General features: G+C 44.8%; 1 protein-coding gene across 1 annotated transcript in view; it reads right to left on the reverse strand.

Moving 5' to 3' along the window:
• Ano2 (anoctamin 2) overlaps positions 1 to 22,638 on the reverse strand; it is a 353,748-nt gene that overhangs the window by 153,416 nt on the left and 177,694 nt on the right. Inside the window, exons 11-14 of the mRNA XM_048444098.3 lie at positions 19,347 to 19,481; positions 11,161 to 11,321; positions 6,406 to 6,488; positions 17 to 124 (exon numbers count right to left, since the gene is read on the reverse strand). Coding sequence (XP_048300055.2) covers positions 17 to 124; positions 6,406 to 6,488; positions 11,161 to 11,321; positions 19,347 to 19,481 — 487 coding nt within the window. The remainder of the gene's footprint in view (positions 1 to 16; positions 125 to 6,405; positions 6,489 to 11,160; positions 11,322 to 19,346; positions 19,482 to 22,638) is intronic.

A 22,638-nucleotide genomic window follows, 5' to 3' on the forward strand; every position in this document is an offset into this window, starting at 1 on the left:
GAGCACAGTCTCTCACCTCGTCATCCTCAGGCGAATTCCCGTCCAATTTCTGGACGTCCGACTTGCCGCTCTCCTTTAACAGTTTCTCTCGGACTTTGGTTTCATACTCAGGCCGGGAGTGTTCCTACACCAAAGAGTCAGTAAACAGAGTTAGTAAACAGGAAGGAGAGTGATCTTGGCCTGCGGATCAGAACCAGACACCACAAGTACATCAAACCGGGTTTAGGAATGGACACTATCGACATGGTTTGTCACGTGACACAGTTACAGGGATTCTATACCAAGAACAGGGTGTTGCAGGGAGAAATGACACACGACACTTATTGTCACACTGAGAACCAAACCTTGGAACGTTCCTGGAGTTGACGCCGGTGTTGAGAAAGGAGAGAGAAGATGTTAACCAGGCAGCTGATAAGGAGAAGCTATGTGTTTTGTAGAACAAACAGCGAAGAGAGGGAAATTGCTCTGCCCCACCCTCTCCTGTCCTCCTGCCTCAAACTCTCTTACAAGGAGCTCAGTCCCTCTGGGAAAGAGCTACGCTCTACAGCTGTGAGTTTGGGGGAAGCGACAATACTCATCTCTTTCATGATTCTGCCGGCTAAAACGGTAACCAATAATCATCAAAGTCAAGGTGGTCATGGGGGATCTTAAAATTCATTGCCTGGACCCGTCTACACCGCAGTGGTGAGCAATTGACCTGGGCATACAGCACCATGTGAACACTCAAGAGACATCGTTAGGCTATTCTGCCAATCCAACCTGGATCGTCAGTCACCAGGTATGGGAAAGAGCTCCCAACAAGTCAAGAGGAGCGCTGTCAAATCACACCACTACCGACACTGGGCTCACTTCAAAGGGGACTTAGCCGTGGGCAACAGGCCTCTCTTGACTGGCCTTCCTACAGGGGCTAGCTCCAAGATGAATTCCTGAGGTGTGAGGATTACATACATGCTCCTGTTCATTTTCCAAGCCTGACTCCTGAGAAGACTTCAAAATGGAAACAGCTTCTGAAGACAATTCTTCCAATTTGTGGAATGGGGCATCAGACCCCTAAGCACAGATTACGGTGGTAGTGGGTTTCGCCGTTCTGACAGCACACACATTTCTTTATTCCACCCGTATGTCAGAGACACTACAGGCCAACTTTCTAGACACCTGGCTACCACTGCTTAAGGGAAAGGGCATGCCATGGTGGGTGATAACATTTAAGTACGTTTGCAGACCCTCCACCATCACACAATCTTCCAGGCACACCTGACCTGCCCCTTCGAGGAGCCTATCTCTAACCCACCAGCCAAGTTCTTCTCCAATTTCCTAGAGTTACATAGCTTACACCACACACTGTAGGCACAGGGTAGCCACGCATACATGCTGTCCTTCCTCTCTGGCTGTGCCCATGTGAGCCTCTTCCAAAGGGCTGACTGTCTGTGCTGTTTGCTTTTGTGTTTCTCGTGGTGACTGGCGCCACGCAGAATGCACAGATATCTATCTCTAAGTGCAGCTGAAGTGCACATCAGTTCGCTCTCCACCATCCTCCATTCCCCAGCGCGGCATTCCCTGAGGTGCCCTCCAAGAGGGTTTCAGCTGAAAAAGGACTTCCGGGATAACATTTCCCAAGAAATCATCCTTCTGAGATTCTCACTGAGCAGACTGAAGGTTCTAGAAAGCACTCCGCTAAAGACACTTCAATATTCTTCGCCTCCCCATTTCCCATGGAACAACTTCTGGCTGTAGTAATGAGGATTCTGCTGGAATAGCTTGGGAAATGTGGGCTGAAGTTTTCCTCCCTGGCCGCTGACAGCCCTTCGATTTGCTTCTTCATTATTCTAACGGAAGTTCATAATTAAAAGCTGTGGCCACACCATCAATCAAGTGCCAGCCTGTGTGTTCTAAACCTTGCCCAGCCCCAGGAGCTTCTCTCCTCGTGGCTCCTGTAAAGGGTCTAAAGGAGACTCCTGGGCTCTCCCTCAATGACCAACAGTGTGATTCTAACCCATCTCTAGATTCACAATGGTTGCCGCTGTGGTTCACCTCACCCAAGTTCAACCTCATTTGTCCACTTAGAAGAAGCCCGGCCTTTTGACCCCCAGAACCCGGTTGTCCATTACTCAGTGGAGGCAGATCAAACAAGGATATTCCTATTTGCAGTCAAGCCCATCTGAGGAGACTACAGACTCCCTCAAAAGCTGAGCAGATAAGCTCTGGGCAGAGCAAAATCTAGTCCACATTCAGTCCCAAGAAGGTGGGTGTAAGAGTCCCTAAGCATAAACTCCATAGATGGCTGATCTGATGTCAGCCACGAATCCGCAATCTCTCCAGAAGCTGTTTCCATCTGGAAGCCTCCTCAGGAGCTGCCCTGAAGGAAGGCTTCAGGACAGATTCGGATGATCCGAGGTCAATCAGGACAGAAAGACAGGACACTGGACGCAAAGGAATCCTTCAGCCAGTCCATAAAGACCTGCACTGGTCCTATAGGCTGACCCTAGGAATTGGTGGCTCACCCACCTCCTGACCCTCTGAAGAAAGCAAGCTCTGTTCTTTGTCTGTTTGTAATCCAGTTTATAAGCCACACTGTAGTAGCCTGTTTATTCCACTCCTACAGATTGCGAACACCCCATGTAGGAGGCACCGAAGGCCAGTGGGCTGTGGGCTGTGTGTGCACCAGCTCCATCCTGCCCCCCAAGAAGGTGCGTGTTTGCTGGAGAAGACCACAGGGGGGAAAAAACACGTTGAAAAAAAAATCCCTGATCCTGAGGGAAACATTGCTGGCCTTCTAGGATACTTCCCTTCCTCTTCCCAACCCTCAGCTAACCCTATCCCTTCTGTCACTCACTGGAAAGTAGGTTAAATACACCTCAGTACGCAGTGACTTATATAAACCCTAGGATTCCTATGCCAGTCACACACACTCCTTGTCTGACTGTGTTCCACTCCTTCCCAGGAGACACAGATAACAATCAGTGCCAACCCTGATCTGGCCACCAGATGGTACTGGTTCCTTTGGCCCTCCCTGGCTCCTCCAGTCATCAGATCCAAGGCATCTTGCTATGACTGCTCTAAACCCCTAGCTTCCCAAATGAGGGTCAGATTGCTGATTCCTTCTTAGGGGTGTCCCTAATTCCTCATTTTGTCTATTTTGTCTATTAAAATTAAGCAAATTTTCAAACTCCTGTTTTTTGTTTTTTGTTTTTTGTTTTTTGTTTTTTATAAGATTTAGTGTTTTGATACAAGTAATGGGAGCCTAGGACCTGGATGTACCAAGCAAACCCTCTGCTACTGAGCTACATCCCCATCCCTTAAAACCATATTTTCACTTCATTGATCCTCAGAGAGCTGGCCCTGGCCCTCAGAGGATAGTTGACTTCCTCCATCCTCCCCTTACACTCAGGAAAGTTGACCCTAGACCTCACCTGAGCAGCACACTAGATAGAGCTGACCCTATGGGCAGGGTTTCAGGTGAACCTAACCTGAGGGCACTGAGACCAGAAAAGCTAATCCTGCCCCCACATTTGCCATGTGGTGGCCAGCCACTAGAAAGAACTTTTTGCTTCTACCCATGTCTTAGTCAGAATAAATTTCTCTGTCATGTTCTCCCCTCTGTTCTAATTATTTTCAGACCAAGCAGCACCCTTTTGAATGCAACCCTTTGGGGGCTCAAGGACTAAGATCCATATTCAACACTTAAGCTTGGAAAATAGTACATGACTAAGGCCTACATTCAAAACAAAATGGAACGTTAGGTGCACTCCAATCTGAGACCAGAACAAGAATGTGTTGAAGGCAAAGCTGAGCCTGACTTCCCTTCCTCTCACACTGGCCCCAACCAGCACGTGAGAGGCACAGAACCTCCACACAGAAACCCCACTAGGACCGTTTTCCTACCCCACAGGCAAACCCAACCTTGCCTGGGTCTCATTCAACCTGCACCGAAGTTCCTCACTTGTGCACATCTCAGAAAGTTGCCCTGGCTCATTGCATTAATCAGAACAGGAGACTCAGCTATAGAACAGCCAGTGGATTCTAATCCCACTCCTTCCAGGATCCAAGGACACTGAGTCATCACCAAGGCTTTTCTGTGTGGGAACGTGTCTGCATGTCCTCTCTAACAGAGAATCAGCTTCTTTCTGCCTCACATAGGCTTGTGTGGAAGGGTGTTTCTTTCCCCTGCCTTTGGAGACATCTCAGTTTGTGGCATTAGGAATGTGAGAGGTGCCTACACCTACCTCCCAATACCCAGCCACATTTCCCTTCATCCCTTTTTCTTTCCCCCCCTCTCCTATTCCCTGTCTATGCTTTGACATCAAGTAGGACAAATAGGATCAATATGTTCCAGCTAGACCTCCCAGAGTCAGGCTAACTTCTACAGTTCTGTGAAGAACACCATGTCTGTCATTCTCTCTAAGAAATACAGTTGCTTTGATAGCAACTAATCTCCCAGCTCATTTGACTCTCTAGGACACAATCCATACACAGTCTATCATTGCTGCAGAGCCAATGATAGGACTGGTTCCAAATGTAGGGCTTAGCAGGGAAGATTGGAATAAGGTGGGTTCGTTTACTTACATCAGCTCATGGAATGCAGTAAAATAGGGTACAACCTATTGGAAACCTTTGTTATTTTAAATTTTCTTTTTTACTGTGTGTGTATGTGCATGTATGTGTATGGTTGTTTTGCCTGTGTGTACATCTATGTACCACTTCCATGCTTGGTGCCCATGGAGGCCAGAAGAAAGCTTCAGATCCCCTAGAACTTGAATTACTGATGGCTATGAGCTACGATATAGATGATGGGAATCCTCAGGAAGAGTAGCCAGTGCCCTTAAGTACTAAGGCATCTCCTCAGCCCATTTCAGGCAGGGAAAGGCTACATTAGTATACCTCTCCCCTTAGAGAACTTAGCTAACTGTGCCCCGGATGGGTAGATTTCAGTCCACGAGCTGCCATACAGTGCCTGCCACTGTTCAGGCCATCTGTTCAAAGGTGTGTTGACTAATTATAGCATTAACGATATGAAATGATAACATACTACAGACATGGGGGCAACATGGGTTTGAAAACAAGACTAAATTGGAAACTTCACTGTGTTCTCTTACAGTATCAGGAACATACAATAAGAGCACACTACAAGCCTATTAGTCACCATAGGGCAGTCAGGAGAAGAATTCCTCTTCAGCCACAATAACACGTGTGACTTGCCTTGCATGTTAGTACTCGGACAGTGGAATGGTCCCTGGACCTTCCAGATATAGTCCCTCACTGTCATCTGGTGTGGGGAGTCTTTCTATATATGTGTTGCTTTTATTGGTTAATGAATTAAATCACTACTTTGGCCTGTGATAGGGTAGAAAAGAGCTAGGCTGTTGGGGGGGGGCACTAAACTGAATGCTGAGAGAAAGAAGGCAGAGTCAGGAAGATGCCATGTAGCCACCAGAGGAAAAAGATGTGAGCCACCAGCAGGAACTTTGCCAGAAGGCCCCAATACTTGTGATAAAATATAAAATACTAGAAATGGGTTAACTTAAGATATAAGAGCTAGTCAATAAGAAGCTAGATCTAATAGGCCAAACGGTGATTTAATTAATACAGTTTTGTGTGGTTATTCTGAGTCTGGGTGGCAAGGAATGATTGAGCAGCCTTCAACAACAGTCATCCAAAGCAGCCACAGTACCAGAGTTCCTATCTGATACCCAATTTAGCCCATGAGTAACATCCAGTGTTAGTAATCCTGATAAATTATAAAGGTTATGATTTTTTTCCTCAGGTTACCAGAGCCATGGCTAATGCACTAATTCTCAAAGGAACTAAAAAGGAAGGCTTACCTTTTTTTTTTTTTTTTTACATACCTTAAACGTCATCTGTCCCTCCTCCCTGCCGGGAATTAGACTCTGAAAGAATCTGCCCTTTGCCTCCGCTCATTCTCTCAATTCCCAGTCTACTGAATCCTATCAAAGTGGCCTAATGGAGTTGTCTTTGTCAATTGTCCCAGCAGTCTTCACCTATAGCTCCCATGCCTCCCCACATTGGTGTTCTATAGGCTCACAGGCATCCTTGTATGTCCCAGCTCTAAACCAATGATTCATTTCTCTCTGGTTTCTTGGTCTCAAGACTACTTACGACCACTTCTTTGTGAATCTTGTGCCATCTCTTCTCCCAAAGGAAGCTACTTGGCTCTCTTCTCGTCTCCAAACTCTATGTGCTAACAACTCAAAGGAAGAATCTGAACCCCCAAAGGAAACACCTGAACCCGCCTTAGTGCTGATAAACCATGGCATAGCCAACAAACCGTGAGAGCCCCAGCCAGTGACAGCGGATGAGACGGAAAACTTTCAGAGACTCTCTGCTTCAGAGTGTCTATTTCTAGATCAAAGAAAAGCAAGGGCCCAGGGTAGTGCGCAGGGGACTCACTTCTTCCTCTTCTATCCCAGTCAGGTCCCAAAAGTAGCCCAGCCGCATCTGTAGTCTCTTCCAGTTTTCCAGAAACATGGTAGCTTAAAAAGAAGGAAAACATTTAATTATTTATGAGGAGTGGATTCTGGGTAGTCTTTGGGCTTACCAGTGCAGGTGGGACACACACGTACGGAATTCCAATTCAGGAGCTCTCATTATAGCTTTGAGCCCTGTGACTTTCCGCCTGGAGTTACTCAAAACACTCCACATCCCTGAGTGCCTACAGATACACGGTCACCTGCCACTTACGAAGGGGAACCATTCTGAGAAATGTATCAACTGGTGATCTTGTCATCACATTTACCTATGTAGACAGTTAAAAGATCATTAGTAATACAGTACTAAGTGGCCATTTTGGATGCGTGGTTGTTTATCGATGGTCACATTATTACACCACATATGACTTGTATTTAAAGGACACATGAACTTTTCCTCACTTCTAGATTCTGGAGAAAAAGGACACTGATGTCAAAAAATGAGAAAAATTTTGGAGGATAAGAAAAATAAAACTGAAGTAGAATTACAGTTTGGATCTAAACTATCACCCAAAAGCTACGTGCTAAAAACTAGGTTTCCCATTGGTGGGCTTTGAGGAGGTGATTGGATCATAGGGACTCAGAGCTCATCAATGAGTGAGTACATTGATAGAGTCATGATGTTAAGGACTATTGATAGGTGATAGAAACTTAGGAGATGGGCTCTCATTGGAGGAAATGGATCCATTGGGTATACTCAGAGGGACAATATTTTATCCCCAGATCCCTCCTCCTCCTCTTTCTCTTTGCTTTATGGTCATCTCAAGACAAGACCATGACATTTTTCTTTCCTTCAGGTCCAAAGTGATGGAGCCAGCCAACTGTGGACTCAAACCTCAGAAACCACAAGGGCAAACAAATGCCTTGCCCTTGAGGTTGAATGGGAAGCTGACTTACACAGGGCTCCATAGTCTCTTTAATACACCTCATCTTGCCTGTGCAGATTGTCTCTGCCTGAAACTTAGCCATTATTCTCGCTTCTCCCCACCCCCTTACATATGCCTCGCTCCTGCTTTATTACAATAAATCTCTTGTGTTTTGAGCAAGCACTGGTCAACTTTTAATTTTCCAGAAATAACCAATCCATACTAAAACATCAGCAGTGAACAGAACCCTTTGGGCATTGCAGTCTAGGTTAGTTGGATTTTCTGTTTGTCATACAAGGCACAGAGCAACCATGGCCTTTGGCACAACACTGGCCAAAAACAAAATGCCACTATGGGCATCCAGAAAGGAATGAATGCTGGCTGCTGGGGAGGGCATCAGAGTTGGATTCTAACGATGGATTCTGGCCGTGAAAATGAAAATGGGGTAGGCAGAGGGAAAATGAACTCCCCTGACTGGATTCATGGGTCTTTAAGCTCTCAGCTCTCTCTGGCTGCTAAGATGTGTGTGTCCGACCTAGACCTATCTGGACCTTTCCATCATTTGCCAACGTGCCTCACGCCTGCACTGCTGCCCTCCTTATCTTACACTCCCCTCCATCGACAACTGTGTAAATTATCCCCACCTCCCACCTCACCCTCCAGGCTTCTCTGTCATCCCATCCTGACCCCGTCCACATCACTCTGCCTCCGTAATCCTATTTTCTTCATGGTCACGGCATCTGGAAAGGAAGGGATACCACACTTCCCAGAATCATCCCTTGAGTTTTGTACTGTCCCTGATGTCAGCCAGACTGCCCTCACTGCACACCATGCTGAATTTCTGGATGCCATTTGAGATCTATGGTGCCATAATAGGGCTGAAAACTCTCGCTGAGATCCCGACTATCTGTGTTTAACTCAGGCACATCCCAGGACTGAGCAGACTCCTGTGTTAGCTGAACATGCAGTCACTCAAAGCTACCCTATATTGACTTGCGCTATATCATGCGGCCATGATCTGTAGTCTTCTCCCTTGAACTTGAAGCTTTTGTTCCTGTGAGTGCACCTTACCTCCTGAGACTAGTATTGCCCTGGGGACACTGTCCTGTCACCCTTCCTGTATGAAGAGGACATACACAGGGCAGGACTCGGAGTACTGATCCACTTGCCTCTCCGTGGAAAAGGGAAGGGAAGGCAGGCTGTGAGTGTGCAGAAGAGAAGCCAGGGAGCAATGAGCAGAGGTGTCACGGGGGTGAGGGAAAAGGAAGGGTGCCATCACACTCGACTCATTTCCCAAGCACAACATCGATGCTGGGAACTAAGCTGTCTGCTTTCCACAGTCTCACCCTTCTTTGCAGGAATCCTACAGGGAGTATTATTTCACCCAGACTGTAGGTGAGGACACAGCTCAAGCACCAAGCCCAAAGCAACCAGGCACCGCCCTGGCTAAGAGCATTGACTTCAGGGAGCATTTAATAACTGTGGGCCAAGCCAGGTCTTCATTCACTGGCTTTGGGACCCACAACTGACAAGGAACAGAACCAAGATGTTTTGAAGTCTGCCAAAGCCCGAACAGAGCTTTCTCTGCCTCTGCTCGGAGCTGTGAGCCTCAGCTCTTTGTTCCTGCAGATAGAACTTCACCTCCCACTACAGACTAAGGCTACATCTGCAGGAGTCTGGGCAGATATTCTGACAGGCTGGGCTCTGCAGAGTCACAGATTCACGGTGCAGGCATCTTCAAACCCTCGCCTCGCTGTCACCTGACCTGACTCTCTCTCTCTCTTTCTGCTCAGAACTGCTTCCTTCCAGCCCGTTCCTGGCATGCCTGGGCCACCCGACACTGCGCCACTAATCATAATAATCATGGTAATGAGAGGCATTACTGTAATTTTTAATTGTAATTTGTAGGCAATCATGCCTAGGGCTTTTGGCTGCTACACCTAAATACATAATCACATAAAACACAGCAAGACTGCTATAAAAAAAAAAAAAAGCCCTGCCCTAAACCAAGATATAGTCCCACCTCGATGTCCTTTCCGGAGATGGGGGCAGTAGTCAATTACTGAGACTGTTTACTGAAGCTATTGAGTGCAGACCAGGGGCAGTGGTTAGGGCCCGAGACTAAAATTTGCTGCCGGGAGCAGTGAGTCTCAGGAAAGTTCATGGGGGACCATGGGCCCGGGTTTTAAAGGGATGGCTACTCCATGCTGGCAGTGTCAACAGGACAAATGAATAAGAACTTGCTTTGTACCAAATCCAAAGTGGAGTCCGTAGTCTGAGTTCCTACTTGGCTGGAGGGGACCTCAGGGTACTTACACATGCTGTGCTTGCTGGGAGACACTGGTGCCTGTGTCTGCCCAGGCGGCACGCTGCTGCCCTTCACTTCCTTCTGCTGACTGACAAGCCACAGGTTCCATCTCTTCCTGTGTGCTCCTATCTTAAAGGGCTGCCCAGGTGCTGCTGGGAGTCCCCTGAGACTAAAAACTAGAGCTCCCTCTGGAGGCGTCTGGTGGAGACCTAGCAAGGCAGAGTCTTCCCAGCTCAGCTTTGTCTTGCCCAAGAAGAGATTCCCACTGAGGATGCTAGAAATCTGTGATCCACTTCCCTGGACAACCACTCCTTCTCCTCTTCCTCCTATTCCTCCTCTTCCTCCTCTTCCTCCTCTCTCTGTGCCTCCTCGTTGTCCTCATCCTCCTCCTTTCCTTATCTTTCAGGAACCCGTGACTCGGGGTACTCTGTGATAGGCCCTCCAACCCTTGCAGACGTGGGGACAAATCAAATGGGCTGGGCAGCAGGACAGCGAACCAGTAGGCGGGGGAGGCCCTGCACTTTCACCAATGAGCATAAACCAGGTGGTAATAACATGGACTGAAACATGTTGACCTGGGCTCTTGATAAATGTACCCGGTTATGTCATTCAGAATTGTTCAGTTACCATGGGGAGGGTATCCCAGTTTGTAAGAATACCGTTTGTGTGCGTGTGTATGTGTGTAACAACAGTGTGTGTGGTGTGTGCAAGAACACTGTGTGTGTGCATGTACATGTATAAGAATGTAAGAATACCGTGTGCATGCATGTGTGTGTAAGTATATTTATGTGTGTACACGTATGTGTAAGAATACTGCATGTGTAAGAACACTGCGTGTGTGCGTGCACATGTAAGAACAACGTGTGTGTAAGAACATCATGTGTGTATGAGAACAGTGTGTGTGCGCATGTGTATGTATGTGTTCAGGTGAGTATGATGCAGAGTGAGTTAACTATGTTGGTGCTCCAGGGAGACTGCAGGAAGGAAATGAAAGGGTTGCTTGCTCTTTCTTTCACAAATACCTTTGGTGAGAATATCATGAGCACCACTTTTACTTGAAATAAAACCTCCACAGTCCGCACTCTAGGGGTGCAGTAACTAGCATGGAGCCTGAAAGTCAGGGGACCATCTTAATACCCGCTGTACCCCACCATGGCAGCACACCAGCATTCTGTCTCCATGACTTCATATGGCTAAGGAATTGTGCCGGGTACCTTATGGGTCGCCAGCGGGTTTTAGAACATGCACATATTCAAGTTCCTTGTCAGTCATACTTGAGGCCAGTATGGAGTCAACATTACTCCTCTAAGAGAACACACAGTGAACCATAAAGGATATTCATGTTTCTTTTCTCGTATATTGCCAAAGGAGGAAAGGGTGCTGTGCTTCAAATACTTCTCCGCATATGAAGAAAATACACGGAGGTAAATAAATCAAAGGCGATGTCCTTCATGCCCTGGCCACTGCACCTGTCTGTTGAGCAGACGCTGTGAGGACAACTTACCCCACAGAGCCATGAAGATGGAGAAGAAGACGGTGGCGGGATTGTCAAACAGATGGCTGGCTCGCGCAGTCCCACAGGCTGAGCTCAGGTTCCAGTAGTCGCAGGACTTGTCACACAGGGGGCACATGGTAAAGGCATTCTGGTGGTCACACATCTCTTTGCTGCAGAGACAGGGTGGGTGGGTTAGGGCTGTGTTTACTCTTCTCGAATGGTAACAAAGAACGAATGAGCCATCTCCTGAGGTGGGTAGCTCTCTATCGTACACACTTCCCAGAATGCTAATGGTCATCTCCGAGGTATGTGCACTGAATGATGCCTGAGACGCCTCTTCAGGATGTGCTGCGTCTGTATGGTTGATGGGAGACATGCCCAGCTGTGGATAAAGCACCACACTGAGGTTGGGTTTCAGTCGTTCTTCAAGTACGGGAGTTTTCTTTCGCCCGACCAGGCTGCCTCACAAACGTGTGATCGCAAATGTGTGACCTGGTCCCAAGCAGAAGCAAACAAGAGCGCATGGCAGGACCAGCACAAGCTTTAGCCTCTAAGGCAGTGGTTCTGAGCCTTCCTAACGCAGCGACCCTCTAATACAGTCCTTCCTGTTGTGACGACCCAACCATAGATTGTCTCATCGCTACTCCACAGCTGTGATTTTGCTACTGTTATGAATTGTCATGTAAATATCCGATAGGTGACTCCCCTGGAAGGGGTCGCAACCCTCAGGTTGAAAACCTTTGCTCTGGAAGAAGGAATGCCAGAACTGTACAAGAAGAACTTGTGCACCATCAGCACCTGTAAGCCATTTGTGTGACGGAGACTAAAAACTTCAACCTACTAAGAATTATGACAACCATGAAACAGGATTAGGAAGAATAAAAAGGAAGGTAAATTCTTCCAAAGACTACATTCTCCTATACTGAGAGAAGGAAGCATGCGCCAAATGACTTTAATGGCCTGTGTGCTTACCCATTATAAATATAATTCTGTTTAATAGAGTAATGAATACATTCACAATTCATTAAGTAATGCTGGATCCAATAAGTTAAGGCTCATGTGTACACTTACCAATGAGAATCAAAGAATTACCAGCCCTGGATGACTTCCTTAATATTCCCCCATTACCAAATGCTGGTAGGAAAAATGAACTCATTGCTCTTGTGTGTAGTATTCTGTTCATGGACATTGATGAATAGTTAGGCCTAGGGTTCAGGGAGAAAGGATGGAGTTGCAATGCTAAAGAGGCCCCCCAAAGCTGTGTCCACTACAGAAAGAGGCAGTAGGAGTTGTTGGACAACATGGTTTGTTAGAGGGGGGCCGCTGTCCCCTACAAGCTCCCTTAGCCTGTAGTAAAGTGAGGGCTTTCAAGAACCCCGGGAGCCAAGAATGCCTGTGTCAACTTCCCCTTCACAGGGCAGTTGGAGAGCGGGAGACTTACTGCGGACTGTCACTCTCTGTAAGTCCCAGCTTCTTTTTAAAAAGTAATTTATTTACTTTTATTTTACGTGCATGGGTGTTTCACCTACGTGTATACTTGTGTGAGAGTGCCAGAAACTGGGAACTAGAATTATAGACAGTGGAGAGCTGCCACGTGGGTGCTAGGCATTGAACCCCAGTTCTCTGGAAGAGCAGTCAGTGCTCTTAACCTCTGAGCCATCCCTCCAGCTCCCCAGCTTCTGTCTTTAATGGGTTAAGTCCCCGGCAGGGAAAAGCCTTCTGTGTAAGAGTGTGGAAAGCCCAGGTCTCTAAGGAGAAATATGCTTTCCCCATTCGCTCGCGGCTGAGCTCTCCATTGGCAAGGGCCAATAAGCATAACTTGCTCACAGAAAAATTATTAAGTGCTGATGTCTTAGCAATATAGCCAGTGCTGGTCCCACTTTATAATCTTATGAAACCAGAAAATAAAGCTAATTTCAACCTTCTGAGTCACACAAGCCGTCACTACACAGTTAGAAAATGCTGCAAGTTTCAGAGAAGGAACTAGATTTACACAGAAAATAATTTGTCCGTGTCAATTCAAGAGGAGAGCTCTGCTTTGCAGCCACATCGGAGAGCAGGGTCCCTCACACTGCCCTTCATGCGTGTGCATCTGAAACTGCGACTTGTCTTGTTTTGCATTCTTACATGCCTGGAAAGTACAATCTCACTTAATCTAATTTTAACTAAATATCAGAGATACCAGAAGGTCAGGGAAGAAAGCTTACTAAGATTATCAACCAATGAAGAGCAAAGCACCTTAAGTACATGCCAGACACTGTGTTAATGACGACTTTTAAAAACTCAAATGCAGGCATCTGTCAATTATTTGTACAAAACAGTAGTGTGGATTCATCTCGAATCGTTTGAATTTGAAGTCAGAATTCTTGATATGTGTTGTGGGGTTTGATACAAGCAATTTAAGAGAATTTGAGAGAAACTGAGTCCTGGAGTGGCATTAAAGGGACTGCACATCCCGAAACAGGCTGTTGGTAGACAAGCTGAAAGATGAGGAAGCCCACTCAAGATGGGAATCATTTCGGATTTATGCACCAGCTTCATAAAAAATATCCAGATTTCTAGTGAGACGTGATTATGGCTATAAATCGAATGGTTATTTCTCCAATATATCATTTCCTTCTAGAAAAGCTAGGAGGGTTAGCAAATGGCCTGCCGACCAGTTGAATGAAGACCCTAAAGCAGATGAGGTCCTTAAGAGTGGATGAATGAACACAGTTAGGGATACAAGAGCAGCTAGCACAAAGCCGGGAGGCTCAGGGAGGCGGGTTTCCAGGAAATCCAGACACAACATCTGATCTGAAGGCCTCAGAGCTGAAGTGGTGCACTTCCTTTCCCAATATGGTTTAAATTAATCAGCTGGTTTTTGAATGTTTCAGTCTTCCCCACTATGTAAGTACTAAGCAAAAGAGACTGATCTCTTCGGAGCAACATTCTCTAGGTATGACCATGGAGAAGTATTACTGCTCAAATCTCTTCTCTCAAACACTGAGGAATAAAAGAAGCTACCTTTCCCCATGATTGTTTGCCTTTCCTGGCTTTGAAGCTGCAGTAGAGATGTAGCAAACATGAGCGCTGGGAGACTGAATAAAAAGCCACTAAATTCCCTAGTCCTTTGCAACTCCCTAGGACTGACTGTACGACTGTGGAAACAAAAGGTTTCAGAATCGGAACATAGTGAATTCCAGCTTTATACCAAAATTAGCAATGTCTGAATCAATCTCCCATATAGTGTGTTTTCTTAGCAGATGATAGTAGATTAAAACTATAGTCGGCTGCAAGAGAAACTTCAGAGATCATAACAACACATGGGGACTGAAAAATATACTTTTGAGAGGACCCTAAGAGACATACATGGATCTACAAAGGAAGGAGAGAAAGACAGCTCTCCTGAGTAAATTGGGAGTGTGGGAGTCATGGGAGAGGGTAGAGGGGGAAGGGAAGGGAGCACACAAAAATATATAGCTCAATAAAATCAATAAAAAAAGAAAATTATACTTTTGAGCAATTATTAGGTCATTGAAGTGATTATCAGAGAAAACTTAAAAAATTCCTATCAGTGAATGAAAATGAAAAGCCACCCAGAAGACCAAGAATCTGAGAGACTACAGAAGCGAAACTTAGAAAGATGTTTATAGCTATGCACACCTAAAGTATAAAAACAGATAAACCTTAAGTAATTAGCATAATAATGAGTCTCAAGGTCCTAAACTCAAATCCCAAGGAACAAATCAAATCCCAAGTTATTGGCAGTAAATAATTGATGAAGATGGGAGCCGAAATGAGAGGAAACAGAGTAAACCAACAGCACGGAGAGTTCAATAAAACAAAGAGCTGGTTCTTTGAGAAACTGAAGTCAACAAGTCCTACGCCAAAATAAACAAAAGGAAACGAAGACGATCTGAACAGTCAAAATGGCAGCAGAGAGGAGGGAATTATGCCACTGAGTATCTCGCAAAGGATTATAGAACTCAGTGTAATTTTTGTCCAGTGTCCCCCAGTGCTTTCATTTCCTCTAGTTCAAGTGTAGATTCAAAGCCGTGGAGCTCAGTCATTCACTGCTACATGAAGAGTTTAAGACTGCCTAGACTGAGGCCTGTTTCCATAAACCAAAAATTCAACAGTGAATTTTAAAAAGTAATAACTAAAGGAAAACATATGGGGAACAAAGATATCAACTCAGGGAGCTGGAGAGGTGTCTCAGTGGTCTGAGTTCTTGCTGCCCTTCCAGAAGACCCCAGCTCAGTTCCCAGCTCTCAGGTTTAGGTTGGCTAAAAACCAATAAATCCAGCTCCAGGAGATCTGGTGCCTCCTTCTGGACTCTTCAGGCTCAAGCCTACACACACACACACACACACACACACACACACACACACACACACACACTACAAGCACATGTGCACACATGCAAAGGAACAAGTATTCATAACACACAAACAAAAAATCAAATAGAACTAAACTATCATATAGTCCATCTATACCACTTGTGTGTGTGTGTATGTGTGTGTGTGTGTGTGTGTGCATTTGATCAAGAAATCAAATCTAAGAAGCCTTAGTACAGAACAAGGAGCTGAAATAAAAACTAAAGACATAGGGAAAAAAATTCAATGAAAACACATCAAATTTCCCAGATCTAAGGAAAGCAGCAGACACAAAGTCACAAGATATATGTTGAATCCCAGATAGGAGCAGACAAGAACATACCCAGGATACATTTAACTCAGAATGCTGACTATGAATCAAATAACAAACGTGACAACTGCAATACAAAACTATCAATGCAAACACAAATGTCAGTCCCTCGGAATAAAGTCAAGCATCTACAAGCAAGTATGGCACAAGTTACTTTTGCTCAGAAACAAACAAGAAGAGAGGTGTCCTGAGTGCAGGACAGTTGAGAAGGAAGTGTACCAGGTAGAGAAGGGGTGGGAATAGGATGAGTGGATGGTCAAAGCATGACTTGTGGATGTGTGGTGTGGGAGGTCCTTCTGTATATGTGTTGCTTTTATTGGTTAATGAGTAAAGAAGCTGTTTTGGCCAATGGCTTAGGTGGGGAAAACTAAACTGAATGCTGGAGAAAGAAAGCAGAGTCAGTGAGACACCATGGAGCCACCAGAAGAGAAAGATGCAATCTGCCAGCTGGAACCTTGCCGGTAGGCCACAAGCCTCATAGTAAAATATAAAATAATAGAAATGGGTTAACCAAAGATATAAGAGCCAGCTAGCAATAAACTTAAGTGACTGGCCAAACAGTGATTTAAATAATATAATTTCTGTGTGATTATTTCAGGAGTCTGGGTGACCTCTTACAAGGGGTGTGTGTGTGTGTGTGTGTGTGTGTGTGTGTGTGTGTGTGAAACTGACACAATGAAATGCATGAATTTGTACAATTAATGTGACTCTCTAATTAATACACTGCAAACAGGGAAAGTGTTTAATCACACCCAAGCATTGCAGAGAAAGCTTGAGGGGCATGGTTTGTCCAGATTCCCTATCAGGACTTAGAGAAAATCCCTCTGTTGAGGAGGAACAGTTATGCGTGACTTCATGGGGCCCATGGAGCCTGGACTTCTGACGGACACACACTTATATTCTAAGAGCAGGTCTTTGGGTTTAGGGATGCGGCTAAGTGGCAGGTGCATCCACCTCGTGTAACACCTGACCCTGATGACCATCACTAAAAACAAACAATGAAACAAGAGCAGGCCTCGTTCAAAAACAACAGGAAATCGTTTTTCTATTATTTGCTTCTTTCTGGATTTCAAACACTTTGCCTTGACTCTGAAAATCAGCCACCAGAGTTTCAACCAGATGTCCATTGATGGCAAGCTTCCTCACTGTGATTTACAATTTAAAACTGTGTGTGAATGCAGGATGAAAATACAAACACATAATTCCATGCAAACATAGCACAGTAGGCATTTGTCTTCCCTGCCTGTGAAGAACCTTAATATTTCATTTCATTGTATCCTATCTTACTGTGATGGTTAAAGTCTATCGTCAACCTGGATGGTTTTACGATGGTTAGAAGACATATCTGTGAGCATGTCTGTGAGGATATGTTTAGAGAGATTTATCTGAAGAAGGAAGACCCACCCTGAGGGTAAGCAACACTCAGTAGGTTTGGGCCCTGGGTTGACCAAAAAGAACACAAGACGATAATGTGAGCACCGGTATCCATTGCTCTCTGCTTCCAGACTGGGGACATAACATGATCAGCCACCTCGTGTCCCTGCCACCATCATGCACTGTGCCCTGTCAAACCACAAGTGACAACAAACCTTCCTTCAGGTTCCTTTTCCGGTCATTTTGTCACAACAATGAGAAAACAACTAATGCGTTATCTAACTCTTCTTCACTCAAGAGCAACCAATGGGCTGCTCTTCATAGGTGACAGAACACAGCACAGTTGCAGGTGCCATGGAACATAACAATGCACCCTATATGTGTGCATATCCTGCACATATGAGTACATGTGTGCATACATGGCACAATGCTTCTGTGTAGACACAACTTTGCAGTCTATGCAGGCCATGGTCATTTCCAGCCAGAAATACAAACTCTTATCTCTACCCTGACTTACTTAGCTTTGTTCTACACACTGGTAGGGCTAGCTATGGCTTGCCTTGTGAGTTCATCTCTATAGGGCAAGCATGGCAGGACCAGCCTGCTGGTTCCTCTCACTAGGGAACACCATTTCCTCAACAAGTCCAATCTCACCATGACATCTCTCACTCCCACATTCAACTACAGTGGACACTCATAGTGTCCCCCGGTGTCCTCAATTCATCTTACTCCCAACAATGCATTGTGTTGTTACAGAACTGACTGAGTACCACTGCCATGATGTGACCCATCTCCAGCTAAGACAAACTGAGCCAAGGGAACTTTTAACTCTAACACCTAACACTAGAAAATAGCTTAGTGGTGTGGGATAATTGTCTGTATTCTGTCAATCATGTTTTAAATAAATGCTGATTGGCCAGGCAGGAAGTATAGGAGGGAAAACCAGACAGGAAATAGAAATGATGCAATGAGAACAGGAGAATTCAGGGAAGTAGGAAGTTGATTTCTCCCACTCCTGCCCAGATCACTGAAGCAGCAGGATATGATCTGCCAGCTGAAAAAGGTACTGAGCCATATGGCTAAAATAGATCAGAAAAAAAATGGGTTAATCAAGATGTGAGAGTTAGCTAATAAGTAGCCTGACCTAATGGGCCAATCAGTTTTATAATTTACAGAGATCTCTGTGTGATTTTCTCTGGGGAACAGCTGGAGAACTGGGCAGGGCAGAAACAGTTGTGGAACTGGGCAGGGCAGAAACACAAACAAACTGGCCCTCATGTTACAGCTTGGAATGTGGACTGTCTGGTCATGTAGGTTCTTGTTGTTTTAAGATTCGTTTTTTACTTTGTTTGAGGTTGTTTTTGGTGGTGAGTTGTTTTTCGAACCTTTGCTGCTGCTGCTTCTGGTGGGGTCTCACTCTGTACCCTCAGATGACTTCAAATTCACAATATAGCTTCAAGTCCAGCCTCAAAAATCCTAGCAATCCTCCTGCCTTGGCCTCCCAAGTGATACTGAGATTGGATGTAGTCACACAGTTAATATATAATGTCACCAGCAATTGGCAAGTACTTTTGTTCTTCATCGACCTTCCCTTTCCCATAAGGACTAGTTTTTATTCAGTCCTGGATCTGCATGAGCCCTACCATATGGTCTGTTATGTCCTGGAGTTCTGACTTTCAGAACCATAGCATGGCCCTTTCCTGCAGCCTCTTCTTATAGTATTCTGTGGCTACAGGATATGACCACATGGACATGTGACTTTTATGACATTGCACATACTCTGACCTGTGTTTTATGGGAAGCCATCAAATATTGTGAAGTTAAGGGGCAAAATCATTTCTCTGGCATGATTCCTTTTACCAGGTGGTGTTTGTTTGCCATACTAGGTGATGACCCCAGGGAGCAGATAGAAGAGGAACGGAAGAGGACTGTGAGAACCAGCATGGCTCTGCAACCATTCCCCGAGCCCTGCAGCTCCCAGATCTGACTCTGGAGGGAAGTTACACGTGTGGGGAGGGATGTGGGACAGAGAGCGAGGACTTTGGAAAGTGGTGTGTGAAATGTACTCAAGTGGGGCGAAAGTCCAAACTATGACTGTACGGGAACGGAGCCTTGCCTCTAAAGAAACTTACCTGGGAATATCTTCCTCGATTGTCGCACACCCATAAAGGAACACGACCACCCCAATGACAGAAGATGGGATGAGGAACGATGTATACAACCCCAGCCAAGCAAAATACAGCCCAATTTTCTCTCCAAAATACTTCCTGGAAAACCAAGAAAGAGAAGAAAATGAAACACATATTAGAAACATCATATACTCCCCATATTTCTTTTTGTTCTATGACTCAAAATAGATTGGCAAAAATACTCACTCTTTTTGTAATGACTTCAAAGGGATGGAGGCTACAGGGGAAGGGACCTCTGCACAAAAGAAATCCGCAACTGATCTTTGCTGAGATGGAGTTCATTCCACTTGACTCACAGATACACATCAGCCTTGGCCGTTTTTGGGAAATAGAAAGAACCCAGCCCTAACAGCAAACTACAAGTATCCTGCCAGTTTTAAACTCCTCACCAACATGAATAGTACATTACCATCTTAAATCCAGACTGCTCAACCCACGAGAAAGCATACTTTTAAAATACAAACCTATTTTGTAAACAATATATGTGGGTATGTGTACTAATGCACACAAACCAACCTATGCATTTTAAAAGTATTACTAGAAGAAATTCAGCAAAATACTTGTAAAGGTTTGTTTTGGTGGATGATTTTTATTTCTTGTCTTCTGAACCACTTTGTTGAGGCAGATTGATATACAAAAGGCTGTAAATACCTAATGTATCTGAGAAGTCACCATGACATACCCTATTCTCCAAATACCCTTCCATTGCTTCCTTCTCCAAATTATTTTTTCTCTTGTGCTGAGAGCACTCAGCATAAAAGAGCTCCCCTCTTTATTTTGTGTGTGTGTGTGGTTTTTCAAAACAGGGTTTCTCTGTAGCTTTGGACTGTCCTGGAACTAGCTCCTATAGACCAGGCTGGCCTCGAACCCACAGAGATCTGCCTGCCTCTGCCTCCCGAGTGATGGGGCTAAAGGTGTGCGCCACCATCACCTGGATAAGAGCTCCCCTTTAACAAATACTCCCCACTGTTATTGACTACAGACTGGTATATAATGGGACTCAAAAGTGTACACATTCTGCATAGCTAAAACTTTACACCCATTGCTTTCCATCCTCTGTTTTCCCCTTGATGTAGGCCTGGTAACCGCAATTCCACACTCAGATTCCACATGCCCTATAGAAGAGTAAATTCCTCAAAGAGGTGACGTCACACAGCATTTGTCCTACTGCCTGGATTATTTCACTTAACATAGTGTTCTCGAAGTTCATCCATAGTGTTACAGATAGCAGAGCTTCCTCTTCTATTGAGGCCAAATAAGACCTCCTTGTATCACGTACCACATATTTTTTATCTGTGCATCTGTGGATCGTCTCTACTTTTGGGCAACAGTGGCTCATCAAGCCGTAAAAGTGAATGTGGGCATCTCTCTTTAAGATTCTGACCCCTATTTCTAGGATATGTTCAGAAGTGGGGTTGCTACATCAAATGATAACTCAGGTCTTAGAGACCATCCATACTGTTTTCCACAATGTGCTTCACCAGTGTGCTTTCCCATCACCAGGCATCTCCTTTCCTCTCCTCCCTCTCTTAGTGGGTCATAAGATTTTCTTGACTCTGAGTCCTTTCTCAGACCTTTGGTTTGCAAACACCCGCTCTCATTCTCTTTTTTTAATAACAGAAAGCAGGAAATGGAGACTTATTCAATGTGCCACATTGGGAAAAGGGATCAAGAGATCCAGTAGGAATTAATACAGCTAGTTATTAGGAAAATTTTGTAAACACATGCAAATGGTAATTATTTTGTATTCTCATTTGTTTTCTGCAGTTGGACAGTTTTAAATGGTTCATATTCAAGTTCACTCGTTCTTCCTCTTACTTGTGTGGGCTGATGAATCTTCCAGTTCTATCATACTCGTCAGCTCCAGAATTTCCATTTTATTCCTTTTATAATTTTTATTTCTTTGTTTAGTTATTTTATTTTTCCCATCCATTTTGCTCCTTTGTTCACTTCTAATTTAAGTTCTCTTCACCCGTGCTCCTATCTGCATTGCTAAGAAGCTTTAAGATTATTATTGTTAATTATCTGCTGAGCAGGCTACAGATCTCAGTTTCTCTGATCCTTTAAGTGAGCCTCATGGATGCATGAACCTTGGAGCCTTGACTGTGCTGTCTGTGAACTTGGAAAGCAGCCACTTCTAGTTCTTTCTAGTTAGTTTCATCTGGAGAAGATCTTCATCAGTCATGCTGGTAAATTATGGATGGATTAGCTAGCTAATAGAGTCTGTAGGTAAGAAAGCTAGGAATGTGTTGATATATCTAAGCCGAGTCATAAAAGTGGATCTGCTGCCAGGTTGTGGTGGCACACACCTTTAATCCTAGCACTCCGGAGGCAGAGGCAGGTGGATCTCTGTGAGTTTGAGGCCAGCCCAGTCTAGAAGAGCTAGTTCCAGGATAAGCACCAAAGCTATACAGAGAAACCCTGTCTCAAAAAATCAAAACAAAACAAAAAATATCACCAAAAAACCCCTCAGATATGCCTCTATAGTCTATGGATGCATGCACTGCAAGAGTCTATGGTCAGAAGGGACTGTGTTCAGGATCCGGGAGCAGATGACATTGTTAGGTCATGGATGCATGGGTTGTTATGGGATCTGTGTGAAGACTGGACTGTCTTTGGTCCGATAGGCAAGTAGCGCTGCTTGTCGTTCTGTTAGAGAATGAGGAGATTTTCTGTGAGGTTTCCCAGTGCTTGTGAAAATATCATGCCAGTAGAGGTATAAATAGGGCTCCTTTTGGGTGTGAACGAAAGATGAGTTACCTTTGCACCTATGGATGTAAAGTCTGAGCTGTCACTGGGTCCATAAATAGGCAAGGCAGGTTGAAGGTTCCCAGTTCAAGGTTGTTTTTAGGTCCACAGTGGGACAGATTTCTAGCAGGAACGTGGGCAGATGGTTCCATTACCAGAGGGCATAGATCTGCCTTCCCCATGCAACCAAGTATCACAACTTCTTGTGTAAATCTCAAAGCTCTGATAAAAGTATGTTTTACCTGTAGGTGGTTCTTAAATCTGTGTTTCTGTGGGAGCCTTTCCATTCTACCAGTTATGATGATATCACTTCATTTGTGTCTGTATTTTAATACTTTGGCTTTGTTGATTAACTATTTTATAATAAAAGGTGATTTTTCTTCAAAAGAAAATTACTGTTTGTACCTTTTAATCCTCACTTTAAACATAACCAACTACCCCAAAGCAACTTCATTAGGATAAACAATGACCCTGAAGTTGGGATCAT

Source organism: Myodes glareolus, chromosome 3 (genome assembly GCF_982192425.1).
Source record: "Myodes glareolus chromosome 3, mMyoGla1.1, whole genome shotgun sequence".
Lineage (NCBI taxonomy): Eukaryota > Metazoa > Chordata > Mammalia > Rodentia > Cricetidae > Myodes > Myodes glareolus.